The sequence below is a fragment of the Copadichromis virginalis genome, linkage group LG11 (genome assembly GCF_057382275.1).
Source record: "Copadichromis virginalis isolate Kocher_CV1m ecotype Utaka linkage group LG11, C_Virginalis_male_GT1.1, whole genome shotgun sequence".
Taxonomy (NCBI): domain Eukaryota; kingdom Metazoa; phylum Chordata; class Actinopteri; order Cichliformes; family Cichlidae; genus Copadichromis; species Copadichromis virginalis.
In genome coordinates this window covers 20,454,214-20,475,242 of record NC_140628.1, presented here as the reverse complement: position 1 = coordinate 20,475,242, position 21,029 = coordinate 20,454,214, and the positions used below count along the sequence as shown (strand labels likewise).

The 21,029-nt window shown below is 40.5% G+C and overlaps 2 protein-coding genes across 5 annotated transcripts; one reads left to right on the top strand and one right to left on the bottom strand.

Annotated features, from left to right (window-relative positions):
* Positions 1–253: 253 nt before the first annotated feature.
* On the top strand, positions 254–11,998 carry LOC146698442 (uncharacterized). 4 transcript variants are annotated; one of them, XM_085473535.1, is made up of 8 exons: positions 254–341; positions 6,209–6,272; positions 6,725–6,772; positions 7,670–7,699; positions 8,350–8,433; positions 8,554–8,622; positions 8,833–8,875; positions 10,071–11,998. In XM_085473535.1, the coding sequence occupies exons 2-8, from the start codon at positions 6,218–6,220 to the stop codon at positions 10,114–10,116; spliced, it is 375 nt and encodes a 124-aa protein (XP_085329661.1). In that variant the 5' UTR covers positions 254–341; positions 6,209–6,217; the 3' UTR covers positions 10,117–11,998. The 4 variants fall into 4 exon arrangements, with proteins under 4 accessions (XP_085329661.1, XP_085329665.1, XP_085329664.1 ...); XM_085473539.1 differs by having other exon boundaries at positions 258–341; positions 8,350–8,415; XM_085473538.1 differs by lacking the exon at positions 254–341 and adding an exon at positions 1,235–1,613.
* Positions 11,999–14,206: 2,208 nt separating this feature from the next.
* On the bottom strand, positions 14,207–20,876 carry fxyd5 (FXYD domain containing ion transport regulator 5). Its single transcript, XM_085473534.1, has 10 exons — positions 20,719–20,876; positions 19,279–19,324; positions 18,039–18,119; positions 17,665–17,793; positions 17,535–17,582; positions 17,101–17,145; positions 16,625–16,660; positions 16,466–16,540; positions 16,323–16,368; positions 14,207–14,752 (listed from the first exon to the last, which is right to left on the bottom strand). Exons 1-10 carry the CDS (start codon positions 20,773–20,775, stop codon positions 14,728–14,730), a joined length of 588 nt encoding a protein of 195 aa, XP_085329660.1. The 5' UTR covers positions 20,776–20,876; the 3' UTR covers positions 14,207–14,727.
* Between the last annotated feature and the right edge of the window lie 153 nt (positions 20,877–21,029).

Below are 21,029 nucleotides of genomic sequence, written 5' to 3'. Positions count from 1 at the left end.
AAACAATAACACGATTAAGAAACAAAGATGAACTACCCTGACAGCAGCAGATGATTTTATGAGCACAAACAACACACTGGCGCTAATGTGATCACTGTACTCCTATTCACTTGGAGCACCGAGCAAGTTTCACAATCTGCATAGCAAGTCAAGTTGTAGAACAGATAAGATAAGTGGTGTCAAATTTCCACAAGCTCAGCAGCCAATGACGAAGTTTGTTGGCTGACTACACCTGTATTAATGTGCACACACTCTGGCAGTTTCCATGATAACAAGGATCTTGGAGAGCGAGCAACAACATACCAGCAGAGTATCGAAACAACTGAACAACTCATTTAAATGTAAGTTCACCTCGCAGCCAATATTCTACCTGAGTTTTGCTTACTGAAACTGCACATTTGTTCCCTACATGTTAGCTCCCTGCATACTTTTGTACTGTATGCCTTTTTATTGCAAATAGCTGGGAAACGTAATGAAACTCAAATTGTTGCTATTATTTTATTTTTTTAGCATTATTATGGTAAGAAATGCAAACTGCTTATCGGTGTGGTGGCTCTGTTTTTAAAGTACAAGTCAAGCGTATAAAACAAAGCGTTCTCATCGGGACACCAGTTAATACGACTTCCGTTTCTTTTCTTTTTTAAATATCACTTTACTTTTTTTTTTCTTTTTTTTTTAATTTCTGAGGGAACTGGTCATTCAAATCTAGACAAATGACTCAAGGGAGGCAACAGAAGTGTAAGCAAAACAGCTACTGCAAGCTAAACCTTAAGTAAACGAAGCACTAGCCTGCTAAAAATAAAAACAACAGGCAGACTGTAACTGTTCGCACAAGCGACCTTTGAATGATTGTTAAGTACAGCCGAACACGATCAAACCAGGTGGCGCCAACTGGTGCGAAAGTACAAAGTGAATTTAAACACATTGAGATATTAGCGATTTTCCTTTAAAAAACAAAACAATAAAGCTTATGCAACATACAACTGGACGAGGAAAAGCTTAGATTCAGGCTGAGCTAACACACCTGTGCTTGGTGCAGTGGCGCGCGCGAGGCTGTCAATCAGCCGCGCGCGTGTGGTCGTAATCAGTGGCTGAATAACTCCGAGCCAACTAACTGTCTGATCATAAGTGCTGTAAGTGTTTTGTTTTCGCTCCCCTCCCGTTGCAGCTTTTAGTTTCAGTTAAAACAAAACCATCATTACCAAACCGGGGGCAAGTTCTTCTTTGCCACATTACGTTTAACCCCCACTCGTTTTCAGGAAACTCACTTCTTGACAGCTCTGAGGAACAAGAACGAGAGAGGCGAAGGTGCTTTCCGCCAACTAAAACTCCAAGTGTTCAGCTAGTAGTTTAGCTCTAAATGAGTTGACAGTGAATCCCCCTTGTAGGTCAGGGAGACGGAGAGAGAAAAGAAGAAGCTTGCCCTGATCGTGGCCTACACAGCAGAAAAGGGTTTCCTGTTACACACTCGGCCCCCGCGATTTACTCATCTGATCGGTAGACGTCTGCCGTGAGTCCGCCACTTTAAGGGATACACAAGGATATTATTACAAAAACCGCTCCATATTCCACAGTCGGAGTGTGTGTTTTGAAATGGTCTGTCTCTCGCATTGGTAGGTCACTGGATTTTTAAACGTTTCACAAGGTGCGATTTTTAGTATTCAAATGCTACAGGAAATCAGCCAGCTTCACAGTCTTATTGTCTTTGCTAAGTTCGTGTAGATTGTTGTATACCTGTCATTTTAATTATTATTATTTCTTTTGTTTTTATTTTTTTAGATGTTGATTGAGACATACTTGATTCTTAACAGTAGCTGATCACGCAGTGAGTCAGCATCAGTACTGTAATTTTATCATCAGTTCAAATCAGCAGGCTTCTTCCATAGAGAAACAGGTGCTTTTCAAAAAAAAGAAAGTTTGATTTCTTTTTTCCTTTCTTGGGACACTTCAGCACCCCTTACCTCACTTTCTCTGTGTGCTGCTTTCATACCAGTGCGAGTGAGTCTGTTTTTTGTCTTAAAAATTAATCTGCAAACAAATAACAGTGTCTTTTCCCCACTGTTCTTAATCAGGTTGCTTGCAGGGCTTGTCAGAGGTAGAGCACAGGTATCAAATCTTGATCTTGCAGAAAGTTTTTGCTCACAAAAAAAAAGAAGATGGTGAGAGAGAGATTTTGTGTTGCTTGTTTCCTGACAATGCATTTCAGATAGGTTGGATTTTGAAAACCCTCGATGTGACCAGGATAGGTCTTGTGATAGTGTTAACAAAACAGAACAACAGCTTTATCTCCATCAGATAAAAGTAAAGCTGAAGAGTATGTGCCCGGTGTACTGTTTGTCCTTATTCAGGTTGTTGATGCCCTGGTCAGAGCAAAGGTTAAAATGCACCTGCATTTTTTTTTTTTTTTTTTTTTTTTTACATTTTTTTTGTGCAGCTGTGGAATTATACCTGCTCATTCCACTGGGTGCTAACCGGTTTTATGTTTTTGCACACAAACACAGGCAGAAAGGGAGGCCAAATACAGGATATGAGTCTCTAAGACGGCGGAGCCCCACAGCCAGTCACACACTCATATCCTCTTAGTTGTTTTACTCTTAGCTGTACGACCTGATGCTCAAGAAGTCACAGTCTAACACTGTATTGGAAATAGCTGTGTAGTTGTCATACTTGTTGTCTGCCCGTAGTGGATTTCTCACTGGTATGCACGGAACCGACTGAGTTATTGTGAGTTTTGCTTTATTTGATTCTTTTTCTTTTATCATTACTTTCATTGTCACTTTGTTTGTGGTCCAGTGGGACTGCAGTATGCTATAGAAGAGAGGGGGGAGGAAAAAAGGAACAGCATCAACTTCACTTAGATAAACAGCTGCTGCACCGTTGGCAGAGCTGAGTAAACATTTCAATAAAAATATTTTCAGTCTTCGCCGAACCAGAATAAGCATCCACTTCTGGGAAAATAAATGGGGAAGAATAACGAACAATCTCAGTGCCTTTTCTCTTCCACGCAAGCTCTCATATACCAAGTTGGTTTAAGCAATAACACATTATCAGAATGATGGTAAAGTTTTGTTTTTTTTTCCTTTTTCGTTGCAGTTGTGTCCTATCGTTCAGTTTTTCTTGTATTTGGTTTCCTGTTAACACTTTACATGGAAGAAATTCTGATATTTTTGCCCACTTTGATTGTTATCGTTCGTATCAGAGCCTTGTCAAGGTGCACAGTGGAACGAGCAGAGGGCTGTTATCTGTGTGAGCAGATAAGAGATGGTCGCCACTGCAGTTAAGTTTATGCACTTGCACTAAACTTCTGTTTGTGCATCTGTTTCGCTGTTACAGATGAAATTGGATGGGTTGGAGGGAGTCAAAAACATTTGTTCCAAATTAACTCTGGTAAACAAGATTTTTGGTGCTCTTAGGTCTGCTAATGTGGCTAGACAGGTATGATGTTCAGGGTTAATCCTGTCAAACTGCATTAGGGGAACTAAAACAAAACCAAGACATATTCCCCCTGCAGCATCAGCAGCACAGTGTATATGCCTGTCATGCAGCACCGCACTGTAGTTTGATGATTTGTTGATTTCTTCATTTATTGTCTACGATCTTTGCACCTGTAGCTAGACGGCAGCTGGCATATGCACTTTACAAGTTATCCCCCGGTTATTATATGTGGCAAATTGGGTGTGGTGTAAAAGAGCAAATTCAGTTGTAATTCAGATATGCAAGAATATATTACTCAATTTGAAAAAAGGAGGGGAAAATGGGGGTAAATATTATTCAGGAGCTGTTTTGATAGAGAAGCAGTGGACTGGGATGATAAATATTTCCAAATTGGATCAGCTTATTATTTTGCCCAGTGCGACTCTGAAAAGCAAATTGGATACACAGAAGGGGATTGTATTTGCAGCTTTTTAGGTTGGCTGCGTTTGGAGATTTTCTTCAGCTGTTTAAGAGGCCTGCACACAGCACACTCTCGCTCAAATCAGTTGTGTGATTAACATCTCTTTTCCAATATAATCAGCCCAAATACTTCATGATGCTGCCCTACATTATAGATATTTGTCTCACATGAGAGACTACAGTTTTCGACTGGCATAACAGTATTTATAGATGAGATTATACATGGCAGAATTAAGTGTTGGGTAGATCTCTCATTAATCTGTCCAAACGCGTATTGCATAAAGAAGTGATGTCTGCTAATCCCGTTTCTTATTGCCCCTGCATCTTATTCACTTTCATTCACCATATTTGGAATTGGTGCTACTAATCAGAGATCATCGTGGACTACTTCCTTAAATTGTGCTAGTGTAGGATATAGTAAGTGACTAAGTGCTGGGGTAGGCGCCCCTTAGTGTTTCATAATCTACACCTTCACAATGCAGGTCACCTCAGTTCTTCCCTCACAGCTAAGGAAATAAGCACACAATGGGGAAGGCTAACAATGAAGGGGCGCCTACTGTGTAACATGTGGCACAAAGGTCAGTGGGAGAACTGCAGTGTTTCTGTGTACAGTATTAAACGCTGCATGAATGACTATTGGTTCCTGACCGCATGCCAATTTTTGAGTGACTGAACCGCGCCATGAAGGCTACATCCGGGACACTGAGTGGGAGAAAGGTCATTCTCATGGTTTTTCCATTTAAAAATATCTGCATCCACTTTGTGTTGGACACAGCTGGGGCTTTGTTTGGCACGTCAAGAACACCTGCGTTTCACATCTACATGGTTTTAAAAGGGAATAGAGATGGCGTTTGTTTTTGGGCCCTCTGCCATGAGGAAGTTCCGACATGGATGTTTTTTTTGTTTTTTTTCTCCTCCTCAAAAATAACAACGTACCATACAAAAAAACAAGAACACCATCATGGAAAATGTATTTGTCACTCGGTGTCAATGACCAGATTAAGGTAGAAGGAAATGAAATTAAACTGAGCTCATATTTGTTTCCCCCTCCAATTAGGATGACAATAGTAACCTAATGCTTGGCAGGATGCACTAAATAAATAAGAAATACATTTATTAGTTTTGTCACGAGTTTGAAAATGTTGAGCAATGAAACAAACCAACAGAGGCCCAGGAGAGTGCAATCAAACAATGAGTTTATTAAAACACACGCAGCAAGTATGCAGCATCACATCAGCACACATCTCCTGCTAAGAATACACTTGAAAATGATTTTATAACATCAGGGTTCATGCCCCTTCTTGCATCAATTACACATCGAATACATCGATTGCAGTAAATGGTACACAGAAGTTCCTCTTATAACACCTTCCATACATGGCAATAAATTTCAAGCCTATATGGTCTCTAAGGGCTTGTCCTTTTCTTAACTGGTCTTCTGCCATCTGTTACTAAGCAAACTGAAATGCAGTTAGAAGCTAAATGAATTTCGGGCCTTTGGCCTGGCAGGTTTCTGGATTATATGTGTGTTGTAAGCGTGTATGCTGTTTATCCTTCTATGCGCCAAGTCACCTACACAATAGATTGTGAAGACATAGCGCTTCACAAAGCTTAAAACCTTCTTTAATAGACTGAGCATCAACACTGAATGAGCACAAACATGCAATGTGTCTAAAATAATTATAGCTGCATCTGTAATAAAAAGGTTAAAGTGGTGGCAATAGCTTTAATAAACATCTTCAATGCAATATCAAGGCTGTGGGATATATTATTAATGCAATGTTGTATTGTAGCAGTAAAATGATTTTCTGTATCTCCACAGTTTCCTTTTTGTTTTGTCAGTGAACCTCTTCATGGACACCTTTCTTGCTCAATCTTGTTTTCTTGCCTTGGTCCAAAGGCTTTGCATGAGGGTTGGAAAATGATGAATAGGCACTTGTTGCTAGCTGAGTGTGTCAGAATCGTTAGAACGTTGGGTTTTTTTGTTTGTTTGTTTTTCTTCCTTCTGTTGGGTATCATGAGGGGGGAACGCCTGTTGACACCACCCATCTAGGATTGCAATCTAGTTATGCACGCATGCCTTTAAAACTTGTTAAAGTAGCGCAAGAACTGCCTGCCTCAAAATTTGTAGTTTTCCACTGACTAGCAGCACTCAGAATGCCAGGCAAGACCCCAGTAATAGACAGCGCTTCAGCTTTCAATCTCACTCAGTCTCTAAACCAAAAAACACCAAGCTTTCACACATATCAGTGACTGAATATTAATAGCAGATATTTTTAACTTCGTGTCTTTTTTTTTTTCTTTTCCCCTGCAGCATTTGAAGATGATGCGATTGCTGTGTCTATGTCTGCTGCTACTTCTGCCAGCTTCTGCTGCTGGTAAGTTCTCATATCTTTGACTCTTTCAGGTGATAAGCATCTAATCAGGGTCTATGCATCCCTGTGCCAGCTCCTGTTTTCCTCAACTACCTGCATATGTGTCTGTGTCATCCTCAACAAGGTTAATGCGTGCAGTCACTGTTGATTTCCTTTTTTTTTTTTTTTTTTTTTTTTTTTTTTTTTTCTGCCTATTGGACACACTTGAACAATAATAAGTAATAAAAACATGCATGAAGTTTATAGCAGCAAGCCCATGGCTGTGCTTTCTTTGATATGGCAGATGTCATAAATGAACAGGTGACAGGAGACTCTGTGACGTACATGAAGTACAAGTATGCAGTTAAACCGACTGAGTCTTCATCTGCGTGCTACACGCTGAGTGCCTCCTTTGATATCACCAATAACTGTTTTGAATAATAAAATGTTTGAAAATGTGTATCTCACTGTTTCAGCTCTGCAAGCATTTCGTAACTCTTCAGAACTTGAAGGATCAGCTGATGGTATGTAAGCCATATTTTGTCCAGTAGTACTTTTACTGCATCGCCTATGGAACAAATTGTTTTTTGCAGCCTGTCACTTTAGGAATCAGTCTGACACATTAATTCATTTTACTTAGAATTAAGCGCTCGGATCAGCAGGCCGACCACACCCGTGCATGACGGTGAATGGCCTATTAATGTGTTTTGAGAAGAATTACTAGGCTTAAATATTCTGAAGTAATTTAGCTGCTTCAACGTGTTTTTCATGTGCTGTCGTTGTCGCCTAAGTGTTGATCCTTGTTTTGACTCCGGGTAAGCGTAGTCAGAGGGAACAAGTGATTTATTGATTTATTTATTTATTCATTCCCCCCTTGTAAAATAGAAATATGATATGAAATAGAATATCATTAAAAACATGATATAGCTGTATAAATCAGCCCCATGTGTAATGGTGGGTTATAATTTTCCATATCTATCTCCACTCCTGGTAATTGTTGTATGGTGGCTACCACTTAAAGCTCTTCTTCCTCATTTAGAGTTTTATTATTTGCTCACAGTTGAAGTTGTTTTTAAGGCCGCGTTGTTCTTGTTTGCAGTCTTATTGTTTAGTGTTCTCATAAGGTTTAGCTTCCCTGTGTTACAATATTGATTCTTGTTTATAGTTTTCATTTTTTCCTCTCGGGCCTCTTGGCCTCAAACTGATTTTATATTCCCACCCCTTATCACCACCACAACCACGATCAATAGTGTTGCTAAAAGATTCAAAGTGTTGTCTGTATCCTCACTGTTGTACAATTTAAGAACTCTTACACTGTTAATATAAGAAGGCGGTCATAGTGAGAACCTGCATTTCTGCACTGACTGAACAGACGTCTCATTTGTCCCCTTTTTTTTTTTTTTTTTTTTTCCCCCCCGCAGACCCAGATGACGAGGATTATGTGGAACGTGGTGAGTTTGTTGCCCTACTCTGTGTCTCTATTTCATACACATGCACTATACTGACAGCTGCACAGAAGCCGGTATATGAAGGTTATGGCCTCTGTTATTGTCAGTAAGTCTGTATAGTATATAGGTTGTTCTACTCCACTAAGCTGTGGCCCCAGTTGGCTTTTAGCTCCCCTCAACCATTATGGCCTGAATAGAATCAATTAGCTCTGTAGAGGGGGCCCTGTGGATTGTGCTGAAAGGCCAATGAACACGTCAACATCTCCGTCATCCTGTCGGTCAGCTAATCAACACTGGCATTCTCGTTGTCTCACCATCCGCTTTTCCGTCACTCCTCATCTTCGCTTTGATAGACATTTGATAGACTTACAGATCTGTTTACAACGGCCTGCCTGCCAAGTGGAGAAGCAGCATTTCTGAAAATGGCTACAATTCTTTTTGAAGCCCCAAGTACTCTTTTCCTCTCCTTGTAGACACACATACATAGGCTTAAATCTTTTGTTCATTTCCTTTAAAGTGCATTTAAATTTCTCAAGCAGCACACGAGTCAAAATGTGCAGATAAATTAGGGAAATTTCATTTGTAGAAAGTGTGTGTGTTTGTGTGTGTGCGCGCGTGTGGACATTTTGACATTTCTCTTTGTAACTTTCCAGAAGCTTCAGCCAATTTGAATCTAAATGCTGGGCCAGGCAAAACCACTGGTGTGGAGGGCAACAGTGGTAAGAAGTATCTGAATTGTAATTATTTATATATAGTAATGTATAAAAATGATTTTAAATGTCAACATTTGCAAGTGATTCATAATGTCATTGTGCTGATTCCTTTTTTTTTTTTTCTTTTTTTTTTTGGTCTTTCAGATGAGGGCTACATGATTATAATAGTTATAGCGGGGGTGGTGCTGGCTCTTTCGGTCGCAGCAGTTGTCAGTAAGTACTCTACGTTTCCTTGAAATAAAGCCTTTTGCATTTCCACAGGTGACAAATATATTCCTTTAAAGCCCTCCAGTGCTTGGCTGGAGTCAGCATAGTTTCTGTGTGCTTTGTGCAGCTTTTAATTCTTAAACAAATGTGAACTTTTCTCTTGTGGAGCGTTGACCTTATTTGTTTTCTTTCTTTTTTTTCTTCGTTTACTTGCAGCCATATTGATAGTGAAGCGCAAGATGCAGCAGCAGGAGCAGGGGTAAGAATTAGAACATTTTCTGACTATTTTCTTTGCATCTTTTATGTACTTCAGTGCTCAAGAAAAACGCTGTATGCATATTCTCCTTATGTCCGTTGTGCATACTGTGGCAGCGTTTTTAAAAATTCATGTTTTTCTTTACGCTAAGTCGGCCTTCGAGTAACAAAACCAGTCGGGTGGGTAACAGCCTTTCTGGCTCCCTTGCCGATTTGTCCCATTTAATCCAACTCGTCAGCTTGAAAACTAGAGAAAAAACAAAATTGTAAGCTGCATCCACCCATTTGAGCCTGTCTGGACTTGCACAGCAATTAGTAACACAGTCTGAGTCCTACGCCACCACCAGTGAACACACCACACCTTACCTTTTTAGCAATCAAACAATAACCTTAAGGCAGGGCCCCTAGGTCTATATGACCGAATGGGACAGGACTTAACCTGTTCAAAAGCTTACCTCATGAGCTGAGGCCTAAGTAGACACCTCTAGTCAGAAATAACGCAACGGGGTAAACATGAGACTGACTCAATGACAACAGTTGGCCAACGGCAATCAGACAGCAGAACAGCCTAAACCAGTTAAACTGAGAGACTCTCTCTGTTGTTTTGGGGGTTTTTTTTTTTTTGGGTTTTTTTTTCCTCCTCTGTTGGAGAACATTTTGCAGTGTAATCAATTTCTTTTGTCCTGGAGGTGTTATGTAATGTGATGTGCAGGTTGGGTCAGAGGGGTCATGGAGGTCAAATCGGGCTTCAAAGATCTTTAAAGCAGCAGCGAACAGCTGTCGCAGAGCGGATCCCCAAGTCGATGTGCAAGGGTTAAATTCCTCTGCAGGATTACTGGCTGCCTCCTGGGGCTGCAGTCAGCTCTGGCAGTGTTTGGTGCTGACTGATCGCTCTGTTGAAAAGAGGCTTAATCACACAGCAACCTCTGGCTTGTTGGATCAACAGTGCCTTGCCAGGTTTATAAGTCCCACCTGGGGATGAGCTGTGTTCTGAGGTGATGCAGTCACTGTGCACCTGTCAAAGCCCTGTAGCACTCAGCAGACATGCCGTTTCCTGAACTCCGCCACACAGAGACGCTTCTTGTGCATCTCCAGACGTTTTCTAAAAATACCTTTAAAGGTGAAATTTTGCTTTTAACCTGCTTCACCTCACCCCCTCCTGTGGTCTCTTCTCTCTCTCTTACTCTGTCTCTCCTCAGGATCTACTCTGTGCCAATAGAACAGGACCACAAAGGGTCCGTCTAGTTCCTGGTCTACAGCTTCAAGCCCTATAACACACAGGCAAGAGAGGTCGATGCATCAGGAAATGTTATCTCCTACTCTTTGACTCAGGACAGCTAGACTTCTTGGAACAACAGCCTGCTTCTGAATGTTCAGTTCATTCCTCCCTCCCACATAACCTCCTATACATGTGTAGCATATGCAGTATGTTTTTTGTTTGTTTGTTTTTTGTATATTTTTGTGTTTGTCCCAGTCATTTGTTCTGTACATACACATAATTTAGCCTGGGACTTTTGGAACACAGTCAAACCTTCTAATTGGATTCTATTTGAGGAATCCAAATCAAAGCCAGTGAATGTGGCTTAAAGCTCCTTTTGTTGAAAGGGATAATTTAGCACAGCCAGAACTCCCTGATTTTTTTTTTTTTCCCCCTTTAATTCCTGAGACAAGAAATTATTCCCAACGACTATGCAGTGTAACTCTGAGAGACCCGTCTATGTGAAATGGTCGTTGAGTGAGACAAACCACACTAATCCAGCCTAAGCCGGCCTCACGTTCATTCCTATTCACTTGTGTCACATTTTCTCTTCCTGGCCCATTAGGAATGACAGGAGGCAACAAAATAGGAAGATAAAAACCCGTTCACTGTCTTCTTAACTTCCAGTTACAAGAGGAGAGGGGGGGAAAACCCCTGAAACAAGTGGAAATGGCTAGTGCTAAAACCTTCCTGCACTGCCACAAATTAATCAACCACCATGAATGATGATGTTTTCCAATCCCCTCTTCTTGAAAGGCTTTCACTTTAGATTGTAAATAGCTCTCTGAATGCTGTGGAGAGTTAGATTAATGCCTCCCACACTGTTACAGAGAACCTCGTTATGAGGGAGGGAAGGATAAAATCTCAAGAATTAAATAAAGTAGGATGATTGGGGAAAATGCCAACAATGCCTTTGTTTCATTCATACAGAACACACAGTTTTCTCTGGTTTTATGCAAATCAACCTTTTCGTGCTGTGTGCAGGAACCCTTTCTATCCAAGAATCTAAGGTGCCGGCTTCCCTGGTTGTTTGTCGGCAAAAGGGAATCTGTTTTCCTTGTCAGCTTTTTGTCTGTGCCATCAGAAGGAGCACTGATAATGGAATTAATAACACTGGGAATGACTATATAGAGTTAAATAGTGGATTTGCCGAAGCAGCGTCTCACTTTTCTCTTCCACTAAATATCTTGCAATATATCTTGCCACTGGGGAGTGGGCCTGGCTGCCATCCAGACCTGAGAGCAAACCTCCCCCCCCTCTCCCCCCACAACAACTATGCAATCAGGTCCTTATCAAGGATGTGCACTCCCTATTGGTGTGTGTGCTGAAGTGCTTTCGTTTAAAAACAAAAAAAAAACTATGCTTCCCACTCGATGTAACCCAGATGTGATTATTGTTTGTGCGTTTTGTTTTTACTGTGCCCTGCGCTATTGTTATGTCTTGAAAGTGTAGCATTCCCCTGTAAGCCTTCAATATCTGTCAGCATTTCAAAAAGAGGACTATTTGAGGGGAAAAAAATTGCAGCACGAAACATTTCACTCTTCTCTGTCTGTCAGTCTGTCCCTTAGTATTTACTGATTCTCACTTTGTAGGACAAGCATAGCACATTTCCAAAACCGATGTAGCAATGTAGAAAGCAATCGGGCTCATGCGGAAACCCAAAGAGTTATTCAGCACCAGCACGCCTTTAACCAAATTCTACTCAGCTGCTCAGTCTCGTAAAGCCTAACTGTTGTGACTCTATTTGTGTAAAGCAAATGTTGCTGTGGAGCTTTTTTTTTTTGTTTTGTTTTGTTTTGTTTTTCATCCCCTCCTATCTCAGTGATGTAAATGGAAAGGGTTATGCTAATATCTGTTTTGGGTTTTTTTTGTTTTGTTTGTTTTAACTACTGATATATTTATCTTTGCAGGCTAAAAGCATTGCGAAACTGTGCACTTAATCTTGCTTTCTAATACACAGTATAATCCATGTATTTACAAATGTACACAGCAATGCACTTGCATTGTCTCTATAGAAATCTCATGTTTTGGAGAAAGATTTTATTATGATTCTGGGTGGGGCCCACTGATAGTGGGAGTTTGTAAAATGTATATATGTTATGTTTTGTTTTTTATTTAGTTTCATACAAAACTACATTACAGGTCCTTCTCAAAGAAAATAGCATATTGTGATAAAGTGCATTATTTTCTGTAATGTACTGATAAACATTAGACTTTCATATATTTTAGATTCATTACACACAACTGAAGTAGTTCAAGCCTTTCATTGTTTTAATATTGATGATTTTAGCATACAGCTCATGAAAACCCCAAATTCCTATCTCAAAAAATGAGCATATCATGAAAAGGTTCTCTAAACGGGCCTGACCTGACTGCTGTCCAGAAGGCCATCATTGACACCCTCAAGCAGGAGGGTAAGACACAGAAAGAAATTTCTGAACAAATAGGCTGTTCCCAGAGTGCTGTATCAAGGCACCTCAGTGGGAAGTCTGTGGGAAGGAAAAAGTGTGGCAGAAAACGCTGCACAATGAGAAGAGGTGACCGGACCCTGAGGAAGATTGTGGAGAAGGACCGATTCCAGACCTTGGGGGACCTGCGGAAGCAGTGGACTGAGTCTGGAGTAGAAACATCCAGAGCCACCGTGTACAGGCGTGTGCAGGAAATGGGCTACAGGTGCCGCATTCCCCAGGTCAAGCCACTTTTGAACCAGAAACAGCGGCAGAAGCGCCTGACCTGGGCTACAGAGAAGCAGCACTGGACTGTTGCTCAGTGGTCCAAAGTACTTTTTTCAGATGAAAGCAACTTTTGCATGTCATTCGGAAATCAAGGTGCCAGAGTCTGGAGGAAGACTGGGGAGAGGGAAATGTCAAAATGCCTGAAGTCCAGTGTCAAGTACCCACAGTCAGTGATGGTCTGGGGTGCCATGTCAGCTGCTGGTGTTGGTCCACTGTGTTTTATCAAGGGCAGGGTCAATGCAGCTAGCTATCAGGAGATTTTGGAGCACTTCATGCTTCCATCTGCTGACAAGCTTTATGGAGATGAAGATTTCATTTTTCAGCACGACCTGGCACCTGCTCACAGTGCCAAAACCACTGTTAAATGGTTTACCCACCATGGTATTACTGTGCTCAATTGGCCTGCCAACTCTCCTGACCTGAACCCCATAGAGAATCTGTGGGATATTGTGAAGAGAAAGTTGAGAGACGCAAGACCCAACACTCTGGATGAGCTTAAGGCCGCTATCGAAGCATCCTGGGCCTCCATAACACCTCAGCAGTGCCACAGGCTGATTGCCTCTATGCCACGCCGCATTGAAGCAGTCATTTCTGCAAAAGGATTCCCGACCAAGTATTGAGTGCATAACTGAACATAATTATTTGAAGGTTGACTTTTTTTGTATTAAAAACACTTTTCTTTTATTGGTCGGATGAAATATGCTAATTTTCTGAGATAGGAATTTTGGGTTTTCATGAGCTGTATGCCAAAATCATCAATATTAAAACAAAAGGCTTGAACTACTTCAGTTGTGTGTAATGAATCTAAAATATATGAAAGTCTGTTTATCAGTACATTACAGAAAATAATGCACTTTATCACAATATGCAAATTTTTTGAGAAGGACCTGTATGTTTTAAGAAGTTACTTATGTTTTTATGCACTTTTCTCTTAAGGTAAACTCATGTTTATTTTGTGCCAACGATCACAATATATGTACATGTGTGATAGCTCACAGGAAAACTGTAGGTGACAGAATATGATGAATTGGATCTGTTTGCACAGCTGCAGTCACCTTGATTTTCTTCTGATGGTGATTACAACATACTACTGTATATTGTGTATCTATGCTGCGCTCTGGATTGTGTTTGTTTTTTAATAAATGTGTTATGAAATCTGCGTGCCTTCTCCCAGTTTCTTGTTTGCATAATTTTGATGCCATATGGATACAGAGATAATGTGCCAATGGATGTTGTTTAATCTAGGGCTTTACTCGCTTACAAGCATAGAGCCACTAAGAGGCTTAGACACTCTTACTAAACATCCTTTTTCGTTAAGATTCAAAGTGTAAAGCGAGTGTGGGAGCTATGATGAAGTGAGCTAACTTTTATTTTTATATCCTCACAGAACAGTGAAAAGGGCTGTGCGAGATTGTCAAATATGAGATGATGCGGGGTTATTCCTCATAACCTTTAATAATAAATCCGAGCTGTGAGACACTGCCCGTGGCTATGGCATTAGTTACAAGATGCAAAGGTCATTAGAAACCAGCCTGCTTCATGGCTGAAGGTTTGATTAAAGTGGGATTCATCTATTAATTATTGTCCCGGATAAATAATCACTTAACTTTTTAAAGGAATTTTTCTTGCCAACTATTGAAATAGTTGACCATGATGAACCCGATGATGGTTCCACTTTTTTTACTTGTCAGCATGAATCATGATTTCCAAGTTTATTTATTGTTTTTCTATGACAGTTACTAAGCAGTGTGTCAGTCCACATTCACGCACACACAGACTGTCAGGTGTTTTTCGATTGATGGATTCCTGGTTGTTTTCTTGCAGCTGTTTTCTTTGGTTACTGGATTCATACGTGCTCTCTCCTTATCCTTGGGCTACCCGGTATGACCTGGACCAAAAAAAGGGGGGGGGAGGGAGGGAGGGAGGAGGAAGGCATTACTCTTAAAGAATCAAACACTATTTCAGCAATCAATGATATTCATCAAACCTAAATATGAGGAAAAAACAAGATCTGTTGCAGTTCTGCCCTACAAACAGCTTAATGATAATCCCTTTGATCTATTAATCATCAAAGAGATTTCAGTCAGCATTCTGTTGCGCTATTATGTCTGAAGTGACTCATTGCTATATATCATCAAGTAGCCTCTGATATTAACTATTTAAACCATCCAAATGCAGTTTCCCAACAGCACAAGGAGAGATGCTCCTCATGCACAATGGGCCGATATAGAGTCAGGTGAAAAAGAGAGTGCATTTTCTCTTACTTCCAAGGGTTTGGCTCAGGAAAAGAAGAAAAATAAAGTACACATTTAATGCTTCCAAAAGAATCAAGATGCTAAGTACCAACCAGGTGCTGCTAATCAAGTATATTTGCGTAACTGATCAGCCAGTATTAGAACTTCTATAAAAACTGAAGTTTTGGAAGTTTGCTGGAGCATTCAGGTGTGTGTTAACACAATCCCAAGGAGGAAAGACATCAACATTGATCTCAGGGAAGCAATTGTTGCTACCCATCAATCTGGGAAAGCCATTTCCAAACAATTTGTCCATCACTATGTGGCGATAAAGATTATTCACAAGTGGAAAACTTTTTGGACAGCTGCCAATCTGCCAAGCAAATTCACCACAAGGTCAGATTGTGCAGTGCTTACAGAAACTGCGAAAAACCCAAAAGCTCACCTCAAACAATACAGGCCTCTGTTAGCATGCTATATGTTACAGTACCATTAGAAAAAAACTAAACAAATATGTCCTTTTTGAAAGGGTTGCTCGGAGAAAACTTCTTCTAGCATAGCTTAAATTTGTAAAGCTGCATTTGAACAAACCACAAGACTTTTGGAACAACTTCCTTTAGCCAGAGAAGACTAAATAAAATCGAGATGTAATGCACAACATCATGTTCATCACAAACATCCAATACCAAATGTCAAACACTGTAGTGGAGTGGTGATGATTTGAGCTTGTTCTGCAGACAAAGGACCTTGGAATTTCCTTTGTCTGCAGAACTGACTCAGTGACTGAGTCTACTATGAAATCCCCTGTAAACCAAAATATTCTAGACATCTGTGAGGTCATCTGTCTGATAACTAACACCGATGAAACTGGGCCATGCAACAGGACAATGATCCCAAACACAGCTCTGGATTTACAACAGCATGGCTGAAAAAGAAAAGCGTCAAAGTCGAGCAGCAAACAAGTAATTCAAGTTATTACTGCTAAAGGTGGTTATACAAGCTATTGAATTCACACACTGCTTCTGCAGGTTGTATTTAAATTATTTTAGAACCTGGGAAGGACCAGATTATTTTTTTTATTATTACATCCTGAAATGAAAAACTTTAGACTTTAGAAGGTGCACTTTCTTTTTTTCACATCAGGTATAGCCAGACATTTTTTGATGTTTAACTGTATACGAATTTTGTACTGATAAAACAAAAGTTACAAATGTAATTACTTACTTTGTTGACCTCTTGCGGCATTTGGGCAGCCGATTGAACTTTCCGCCTACAGTCCAAACATAAGCAAAAGAGTAAGGAAGTTGGTAGACTATTACAAGAAATTGCAAAGCACAAAAATAGCTTTCAGATTTTCAGATACTTACAGGTAATGACCAATATGCCAAAGACGAACAGCACTGCTGCAATGACCAGTCCAGCATAACTCAGGGACTTATAATCTAAGTATATAAAAAACAAATCAAATAACCACAGAAAACGAGTAACGACACACAATCAAACACAATCAAAGAGAAGCTTCTTACCATAGGTGAAATCTTTGTCCCACTCTGACTTCCACTCTATATGGAGTAAAGGAAGAAGAAAAAAAGTATTGACTTAAGGTTGACTGTTGAACAGAGGAAATATCTATAGGAACAAAAAAAGAGGCTCAGTGGGGAACAACTGTCAGAGATGGCATGAGAGATCTACTGGCTCTGCTGACATGCTGTTGATGGCGTATCAAAAACCTATCTATGGTAAGCCGGCACAGCATGAGGACACAAATATCTTATCTCTTCTTGCATAAGGTACAATCAAGCATTAATCTGTTAGCAAGAGAGGAAGTGAGGTGCTCTGTTCTATCACTACGCTGTGGGTTTGTTTGGAAGACGGGGAATTGTGATACTGTCACAGTCTGCCATGAGATAACAATAGAACCACGATGCCTGTGGCATTTAGGGTAACTAAGGAATATGGGAAATTTTTCCATTACTCCAGACAACTTTAGTGTTCCTTTTACCGATGGTTTTCTCGGGTGCAGAAGGGTTGGTTTTCACTGCAGGTGCTGGAAAAAAAGGGGAAAAAATTACTACATTGGACTTTTTTTTTTTCATCTCTACTGAATATGTAATAATTTACAAGTTAAAACTTTTTTATTTTTGGGACATATTGACTCCATAGCTTACAGTTACCTCTCATCAAACTCCAGATTCAGTCTTGTGTTTAAGTAATTAAATTTCTAAATGTTTCAGTAGAATGAGTCAAAAGGAAATGTATGCTTTTCAGAATGTAGCATTTTCTCTACCTCAAGTGCTCTCTCTCGCTCTATTTTTGTCGGTGTCTGGTGGTGATACAGTTTGCTAACGTGGTCTACTAGCTAAACTTAATGGCTCTACTGACTCTTGATGTTTGAACATACATAGGTTAGGCAAGGCAGAGGGTAAAGACTCATACCTGAAGTTGATGTGAGCTTTGGTTGACTTGTTGCTTTTGTACTTGAAGCTAAAGAGGATGAATACGTATGATGAGAAAAATAGCATGCAGAAGAGAAATAATGGGGTTAGACACACACAAGACAAACTACCTGCTGAAGTCTCTATTCGTGATGTGGTAACACTGAGGGAGACGTTTGCTTGCTGGTTTGTGGGTTTTTCAGGTATAGTTTCCAGGGAGCTGTTAATATCTCTAGTTGTTCTCTTTTCCAGTGCTTCTCCTTTTACACACAGAAAGAAACTGAATTAGATGGATTGACAGACAGACAGACAGACAGACAGACAGACAGACAGACAGACAGACAGACAGACAGACAGACAGACAGACAGACAGATAGATAGATAGATAGATAGATAGATAGATAGATAGATAGATAGATAGATAGATAGATAGATAGATAGATAGATAGATAGATAGATAGATAGATAGATAGATAGATAGATAGATAGATAGATAGATAGATACCAGTGTTTACTGTAAATGTCGATTCAGCCTGCTTTGCATCTGTTGGTGTGGGTGCAGTTGCAGGTGTTTGGGCCCTTGACACTGTGGGGGGAAAAAAGATCACATGTGAAAAACTAAAGAAAAGTAGAAACAAACTTTCCATTGAAGGTTCCTATACTGTCCACTTTACATCAAGAACAAAGCACAGCGTTGTTAATGCCCGTGATTTTCTCAATGTGGCCAGACTTCAGAATGTGTCTGGCCAGGCACAGTAGCGAGGCCTGCAGATGCACTGAGTATGTCACAGTAATAGTCTTGTGAGTGGGCCTGTGAGGCAACCTCTGAGTGCAACAGAGCTGGATTGTTGTGCAAGACCACAGGACAGAGAGGCTGTTGTCTGTTTACTCACTCAGCACCTTCCAAATAGTGCCGAAGCTCCACAAAACCTCTACTTTCTTGGGCCAGTGCTGCCAGCACTACACAAATAAAGCCATACGAGGGAAAATATACTGAGATAGAAATGATTAACAGCTCACTCTACTTTTTAAAATTTTACCAATCCTTTTAAAATTTGTCACCTTCATGAATGGGACGTGTTGCTTAGATGTAACTGTTAACAAGCTAATCCCCAAGTTGCAGGCTATTTTTTTCCTAATCTTACAGATAAAAAAAATAAGACAAGAAAAATTTTTTGTTTTGTTAATGCAACACCCCCCATAAGCTTCACATGCTTTGCTCCACTGCTTACTCCTTTACTTTAAGGGGAACCCTAAAAAGTAATGAAGCAGACATAGTTCTTTATTACCACCACTGAACAGAATAAGCTGCACTAAAGGTTGGAAGCCACACAGTATTTTTAGCTCCATCCCATCACAGTTTTGTGGTTCAATGACGGAACCATATTGTTACACTGGCAACCATGTCACGATTGTAGGTGCAAGAGTTTAGCAGACAATAAAAGTCATTATAATGGACTGATTTTTTTTATTTATTTATATATTTTTTAGATATTTTCTTTGGCATTTTTTTCTCTTAGAACTTTCTAAAGTTCCCCTGGCTGGTTCTTGGTCCCATGTGACACTGCATTCAAAAAATCCTGCAAATACGCCAATGTGCATCCTAACATAGGCTTACTGCACAGATACCCTGCTAAAGCTAATCAAGGTGATTAGGTTGTAATGAAATCTACAGTCTCTTTCAACCCCCAAAACGTTCACACTTGACTTCAGTGAGCCAAGTCTTCAGATTTTCTGGCACTCACCTCTTAACATCATAAACAGGAAAATGCTCAAGTAAACCAAAGTCATCTGAAAGAAATAAAAACAAAACATGTTTTCATGAGATGCTGTGAAACAGTGATGCAGAGAATGCAGCTCTCAACTACTGTCTGAACAAACTGTTGTGCAGTTTTCACACAATCAGTGGTTACAGGATTGAAATGACCTCTACGATCTACTGTAGAAAGTAACTGAGTGCGCCTCAGATAACTCAGATGGCCCTTTTGAAAACGACTGGTGACACGTTGACTACATCCTCTGGTGCATGTGTTATAGAATATTCAAGCACATCCATACCGCATGCAGACAAATGGCTGATCATTAGCACTGAGAAAAACGCTACTGATTTGTACTGTCTCTGCAGTCATGTAATGATCATACAGTTGTTAGCCCTGGGAATGAAAGGCTCCGGGTAGACGATTGAGGCAATACAGTATTCACTCTCCAACATATTGTGCACCACTCAGTTACCAGTCAGGAAGCTGTAATCAGTCAGGTTCGTGCCACATGGCAGCTTCCTCTTCCTCCTATAGCACGCGGCGACATCACCCACATGCCTCATTCAGCATAGCAGAAAACAAATTCTTACTTTGAATGTCAGACTTTATAAGACACTTTTTTTTGTCAAATGTGAGTGATCGAGGCCACATATTATAGATGCAGTCCTCCCACGTATGCCTGTGCTAAACTTTGTAGCTGTATAGATCTAACTTCATCATATTTTGTTAGCTGTCACCAATTAAAAAATGGCATTGGAGCATATGTCAAAACGACTCTTTTCATGATAATAGAAATCCTTGTACCGGCGAGCCGCAACCTCCACATCAGTGGAAAACGTTGGCTATTTCTTCCTCCCCCTCAATATTTTGCCCACAGCTTAAACAAAAACAAAACAAAACAAAACAAAAAAACAGAAGTAGGAAATAAAAGTGTATTGTGATGTATAATTTCATAGCAACACCTGCCAACGATGAGCAACAGAAGCAGGCAGGGAGGCTAAAGGAAGTCTGTGCCAGGGACTTAGTTTGAATCCACTCCCAGTGAAAAAAAAAAAAAAAAATTAATCATGATCTTTGACCTATCCGGTGGCAGCTCATCCTCCGGGCTGGGAACAGTGTGACAGGTGAGCATTTGTGGCCGTCATGAGCTCTGACAGCTCAGATTAGCAGGTCATGCCAATCTTCATTTCACTCCAGAGCATATGTCAAGATGAGGCCTGTATCCCCTGGGCTGTACAGACGTCTTTCCCTTCCCCTAGCCTGACCCGCCTGCCTGTTTGTCACATCTTGCACTCTCACTCACTCTCCGTCTGTCTGTTCATCCATTTGTCTGTCATCCTCCATCAATCTCTTTTCACTTGGGTTAGACCAAAACACCCTTCAGCCCTGGGATATTCAGTCTTTCATCCAGGCTATTATGCTTACCTTTGTATCCATCCTGCGAGGTGCCCGAGTCCAGAGATGTATCCGCAGCTTCATCATCCACAGCGCTCTCCTCTGTGTGTCACTTGTGTGCAAGGCTAGTGGAGAAACGGTTAACCAACCACACCCATGTGATCACCCACTACTTCCTCACCCATTTGTCTGAATTCATTTTCAGACTTTCAGTCTCTCTCTCTCTCTCTCTCTCTCTCTCGCTCTTTCTTAGTCTCTTCCTCTGTGTTCTTTGGCTTCCAGTTTTCAGTTTGTACTTCTGCTTCATCAAAGCACCGTATGCCTTCTCTTCCTACTGTATC

Excerpts from the sequence above, each read along its gene's own strand:
- LOC146698442 (XM_085473535.1), top strand. The coding sequence starts at position 6,218 with ATGATGCGATTGCTGTGTCTATGTCTGCTGCTACTTCTGCCAGCTTCT. Across the intron at positions 6,273-6,724 it reads TCTGCCAGCTTCTGCTGCTG|CTCTGCAAGCATTTCGTAAC; the intron begins GTAAGTTCTCAT and ends TCACTGTTTCAG. Across the intron at positions 7,700-8,349 it reads CGAGGATTATGTGGAACGTG|AAGCTTCAGCCAATTTGAAT; the intron begins GTGAGTTTGTTG and ends GTAACTTTCCAG.
- fxyd5 (XM_085473534.1), bottom strand. The coding sequence starts at position 20,775 with ATGATGAAGCTGCGGATACATCTCTGGACTCGGGCACCTCGCAGGATG. Across the intron at positions 17,794-18,038 it reads GACATTTACAGTAAACACTG|GAGAAGCACTGGAAAAGAGA; the intron begins GTATCTATCTAT and ends TGTGTGTAAAAG. Across the intron at positions 16,369-16,465 it reads TGGCATATTGGTCATTACCT|GCGGAAAGTTCAATCGGCTG; the intron begins GTAAGTATCTGA and ends TTTGGACTGTAG.